A 5,881-nucleotide genomic window follows, 5' to 3' on the forward strand; every position below is an offset into this window, starting at 1 on the left:
GCAGTTGGTGTCAACTGCCGTCTTGAGAGATATTGCAAGTCAATATCAGTCCCATTCATTGACAACTGGGACAACTTCTACGGCAGAAGGGACCATTATGCTAGGGACGGGGTGCACCCATCTCGGGATGGGGTGGCAACCCTGGCTGGGTCTCTAGAGGGAGCAGTTCAGATGATATCGAAATCTTTAAACTACTAGGGGAACATATGGGCACGGGGGTGGAGGAGACTGCAGTGGGAACGGGTAAACAAAGTGAAAGATTACAGGGAAATAGTGTTAGGAATGATGACAAAACTAAATTAGACAGGGTTAAAACCTAAACACGGTAAAGGGAGGACTCAGAACACGACTAACTTAAATGTCTACTACGCGAACAGTAGAAGTATGAAAAACAAAATGGATGATATTAGGGTCTTGGTATGTACCGAAAAAATCGATATAATAGCATTCACTGAAACATGGATCAACCTAGACTCACGTGAGTTACCTGTCGAATACCAAATTGCGGGTTACAAATAGTTCCATATAGATAGGCAGATCAGGAAAGGAGGCGGAGTAGCAATCTATGTCAGGGATAATCTGAAGTGTGAAATAAATAAGGAAATAAAAACTGAGCGGAATACAGAAACAATTTGGATAGAATTAATCGACCGTAGGGAAAAATTAATCACAGGCGTAATATATAGACTTCCCAATCTTCATAGAGTTAATGAGCGACTTATCTGGGATGAAATGCGCAGGGCTTCCATACACAACAAAATCTGTATAGTAGGCGGCTTTAACTTTGGCCAAATAGATTGGACTGACCTTACTGGTAACTCAGAATCAGAGGATTTTCTCGAAACGATCCAAGACTGTTTCCTAATTCAACATATAACTGAACCCACCCAGGGTAATAATATACTCGATTTAGTTCTGTCGAACAGAGAAAACCTCATTAACAATGTCGAGGTAGGGAACAAACTTGCAAACAGCCATCAGATTCCAGTTAGATTTTCAGGGCAGACTTAAGGAAAATTCCGCAAAAGTCCCAGATTTCAGAAGGGCAAACTTTGATAGTTTAAACAGGCAGTTGAAGGAGGGGGTGTCGCACTTGGGGGTGAACCTGACGGTTGAAACCGACCTGATAACGAGATCTGAGATTGCCGAGTTCCACGACAATTTAAATAATGAGTTACTTAATGCACAAAGGCAGAACATACCATACAAAAAACTCATATCAGACAACAATGACCCTAAATGGATAAATAATTATTTAAAGAACATTATTGGCCAAAGGAAGGCTATAGATACAAGGATAAACCGTGGCAAAATTTACTTCCGGGATTACTATAAGGTATTGGCCAGTAGGGTTAAGACTGAGATAAGGAAAGCTAAGAGGAATAATGACGTGAAGATAGCTAGGGAGACGAAGACAAACCCCAAAGGATTCTCCCAAATGTATCAAACTGAAACAGGAGAAAAGATTGAACCAATACAGTCAGATACCGGCGAGCTAACTGATAACGACGGAGAAATGAGCAATAATTTGAATAAATATTTTTCAACAGTTTTCACCACCGAAAATTTAAACATGATACCCGAAGCACCGACTCTATTCAGAGATAATGAAGAAAACAAATTAAGCGAGATAGTAGTGACATGTAACGATGTTAGTAAGCAAATAGACAAACTAAAGCCTAATAAGTCACCTGGTCCAGATGAGATAGTTGCCAGAGTATTACAGGAAGGTAAGGAAGAGCTTAGTATGCCCTTAGCAAAGTTGTTTAACATGTCCTTAAAAACAGGTGTAGTACAAGAATCCTGGAGTATAGCGAATGTAATACCGATTTTCAAGAAGGGGGATAGATCAGTATCCTCTAACTACTGTCCAATCAATAGTAGGCAAATTACTGGAAGCAATCATTTCAAACTATTCGAAATCACCTGGAGAAGCACCAATTGATCAATGATTCCCAGCATTGCTTCACAAGAGGGCGTTTATGTCTAACCATTCTTTTGACATTCTTTTCATCAGTTTTCGAATCGGTGGACGAGGGGCACAATTATGATGTGGTATATCTTGACTTTAGCAAAGCCTTCGACAGAGTCCCCCACGAAAGACTAATTAGAAAGGTAGAAGCACATGGCATCAAACGTAATATCCTTAAATGAATTAGGGCGTGATAACAGGACAGGAAACAGAGAGTGAGCATTAACGGCACTACACCCCATTGGAGCAACGTCACTAGTGAAGTTCCCCAAGGCTCAGTACTTGGACCATTATTTTATATATGTATATATATATATATATATATATATATATATATATATATATATATATATATATATATATATATATATATATATATATATATATATATATATATATATATGTTGGTGTGGGGATTAGTGGATGACATCATTATGACCTGACCTCATGTTTTATAAGGTCACCCTGTATATTTAAGTCTCTCTCTGTCCATGTAATCCAGTTGCCTCTGAAGATGTCTTGAATAAAGACGAAAGCTAAGGTGCTCCGTTGTTTCCCTTTTCACGTGTGATTTTATATATATATATATATATATATATATATATATATATATATATATATATATATATATATATATATATATATATATATAAACGACATAGATATAGGCATAGACAGCAACATAAGTAAATTTGCTGATGACACTAAAATAGGATGTGTTATTAAATCTGATGAGGATTCCGCAAAACTACAGGAGCATCTAAAAAAAAATTTCCAATGGTTTGAAAAATGGCAGATGAAATTCAACGTGGACAAATGTAAAGTACTTAGTATAGGAGATGTAAACAGGGAAACCAGATACCAGATGAACAACGATGCCACAGAGAAATCCGACTGCGAGTGAGATTTAGGAGTAATGATAAGTAGGAACCTTAAGCCAAGTAAACAATGTGTTTTTGTCGTAACAAGGCTAATAAAGTACTTGGGTTCATACAAAGGAGTGTTAGTTACAAGACTAGTGAGGTCATCTTAAGATTATATCTTGCGCTTGTGAGACCTCACCTGGATTATGCAGTTCAGTTCTGGTCACCGTGTTACAGAATGGATATAGAATCCTTGGAAAGAATTCAGAGGAGAATGACAAGACTAATCCCGTTAATTAGGAACCTTGAGTATAGAGACAGGTTAAAGCATCTTAATTTGCACTCCCTCGAGAGACGTAGAGCGAGGGGTGACTTTATAGAGGTGTATAAATGGAAGTCAGGGTTAAACAAAGGGGACATTACAAAGGTACTCAAACTATCCAACCAGGAGCGAACTCGTAAGAATGGTTTTAAATTAGACAAATTTAGATTTAGGCGCGAAATAGGTAGACACTGGTTTGGAAACAGAGTAGTGGATGAATGGAACAAGTTACTAAATATCATCGTTAACTCGAATACGTTGAATAGCTTCAAACATAGGTTGGATGCTTTTATGAGCAATAGGGGTCGGGTTTAAACGGGACTGCCCAGTATGAGGCAATAGGTCCGCTGCAGTTTCCTCCATTCTTATGTTCTTATGTTTTTATCCCAAGGGACTCAATCATCGCCCATACCGACGGTTCACTACATGACACGGGGGCACCGGGTGAGCATAACAAGGTGTGAACTACAGGACGAGGGGAGGAGTGGACTGGGGATCAGCGATTCTAAACATAAGTCGATCATCTCACCCTGACCCGCCTGTCAGGATCTAGTTAAACGAATTCAGCTTTGCCTCGTAGGGCGAAGATGGATGCCCTCCTTATCCAGTTTATATGAATCCAATCCCATGTTGGCCTTTACAAACACGACTACGTAAACATCCTTTGCAAAATCCGCTTGTACCCTTCCTATCTCTGGTGATGCTCTAACCATAAGTATTGATCGAGTCAAGACAATCCACAAGAAAGTCGCTCTTCAGACCATAAATGTAGAACGTATTGAATACCGAGGTGTTAGTGTTCGTCACAATGATAAACATTGTGACACAAAATACCGATACTGGCGGTGACTCGGCCCAATTATGTAGGTGCCTCCATAATCAGACTTGGCGATTGACCATGTTGGGAATTCTTGAGAAATCATTTATTTGCTCTTATTCAATGATGAATTTATAGCGACAATAGGAAACACAGACTTCAATATTACGTCGCAAAGTACAGACCAATTCGCTTCGTGTTGCCACTTAACAATACCTTTGACGAACTCTGTATATTCTTAACCACCAACGTCTTGGACACCATTTTACCGGTGTATCCAAAATTTGGTAGCATATAAAAATACCTGCCCTGGAGAGCCTCTGCTGTGTCTGTGAGGTGAGCCTTCCACTGGTTCATTCCTTGGTAATAATTTACACCCACTGACCTGGTGCAGCTCGCCCTACAAACGAGTCCCTGTAGTGCAGTGTGACGACCTGCTGATTTCCGTCCCTATATGAGGAGCATAATTAAGACGTAAAACAAAAACCAAGACTAATTATCACAATTCAAAGTTACATTACAACTATTTCCACAATGTTTCACTTAAGCACAAACACAGTGAGTGAAAAATTCTGTCAACGATATTATAAAAAAAAATCAGTTTAATTATATTGTCTATTCTGGCAACTGCAGTACTCAAAAGGTCAACTGGGATCAATAAGACATTTTTGCCATTCTGCCTCCTCATGCAGTGACGGCTTAGTATAATTATGAAGTGTAATGTATCCACCCTGCCAGGCCTATGGGACCCACTTCATGATCTCATGATGGTTTCAAGGAAACTAGATATTTCATGCATTAGAAATTTATTTTTCTTTCAGAAGTTTCATTTGGCGAGATATAATGTTTATTCCTACATCATTGTCTGGGGAGGTGACTGATAATTACTCTTGCAGCCACTTAGTAATGAGCTGGTACACCTCCTCCCTCGCCGCCATCAGCTGTAGGGGGTCCTCAGAGGTGGCGGGGTACATGTTCGCACAGTGAGCCGTCCCTGGTAATCGTATAAAACAATTAAGTTACAATAGAATTTGTCTATTATTGTTACATGTTAAAATGTTACAATACTTACAATAACCTGTTTATGTACAGTCGCCCACAAGTATTTGTCGACACCGATGGTTCTTGTGTGGGTCAAATTATCCGGTAAGACTTTCCCATGGAGAATTGCCAGAATACCAAAATAACCCGTTAGTTAAGTGTCATTCATATATATACTGTATATATACAGTATATATATATATATATATACAGTATATATATATATATATATATATATATATATATATATATATATATATATATATATATATATATATATATATATATATATATATAAACCTATCAATAATTAATCTCACATGACACCGTTACTTCCGTGGGTGTCCAGAGTAACCCTTAATTATTTCGGGAGACCGAGGACCTTCAGTATTTAAACGTTCATGTGATTAGATGGTCCATGGGAATAGTGGATTTGTAGAAGCTCGACGGTAAATGTGGCCAGTGTCATAACAACTGTAATAAAGAATCAGGGTAGGCTTAGTATTACTAGGAGAAAGTGATAACTTGGTAGACAGACAGACAGAGGTTTCAGAATAGAAAGGAAGTTTACGGAAAAAGATGATGGCGAGTTAGGAAGAATTGATTAGTTTATTGTTGCTAACGGCTATCAATCAATGGCATAAAAGTCAGATAGTTATGCCTAATTTACCTCTTTGATGTAAAAAGACATAATATTGCTTTGTAACCTATACCTAAACTGATGTGAAACATAAGACAAACATAGAAAGTTATTATTTGTAATAAAATGATGGTAATAATATAAGATTAACAATTACAGGATTAATAAAAAGGAGATATACACATAAAAGTAATGGGTAATGCCAGAGGACTGTGTAATCACAGCG

General features: G+C 38.1%; 1 protein-coding gene across 1 annotated transcript in view; it reads right to left on the reverse strand.

Moving 5' to 3' along the window:
* Positions 1-4,763: 4,763 nt before the first annotated feature.
* Positions 4,764-5,881, reverse strand: part of LOC121878143 (putative serine protease K12H4.7) — a 51,175-nt gene continuing 50,057 nt past the window's right edge. The window contains exon 8 of the mRNA XM_042384158.1: positions 4,764-4,968. Within this exon, the coding sequence (XP_042240092.1) occupies positions 4,859-4,968 (110 nt within the window). The 3' untranslated portion in view covers positions 4,764-4,858. The remainder of the gene's footprint in view (positions 4,969-5,881) is intronic.

This window comes from Homarus americanus, unplaced genomic scaffold (genome assembly GCF_018991925.1).
Source record: "Homarus americanus isolate GMGI-L3 unplaced genomic scaffold, GMGI_Hamer_2.0 scaffold45562, whole genome shotgun sequence".
Lineage (NCBI taxonomy): Eukaryota > Metazoa > Arthropoda > Malacostraca > Decapoda > Nephropidae > Homarus > Homarus americanus.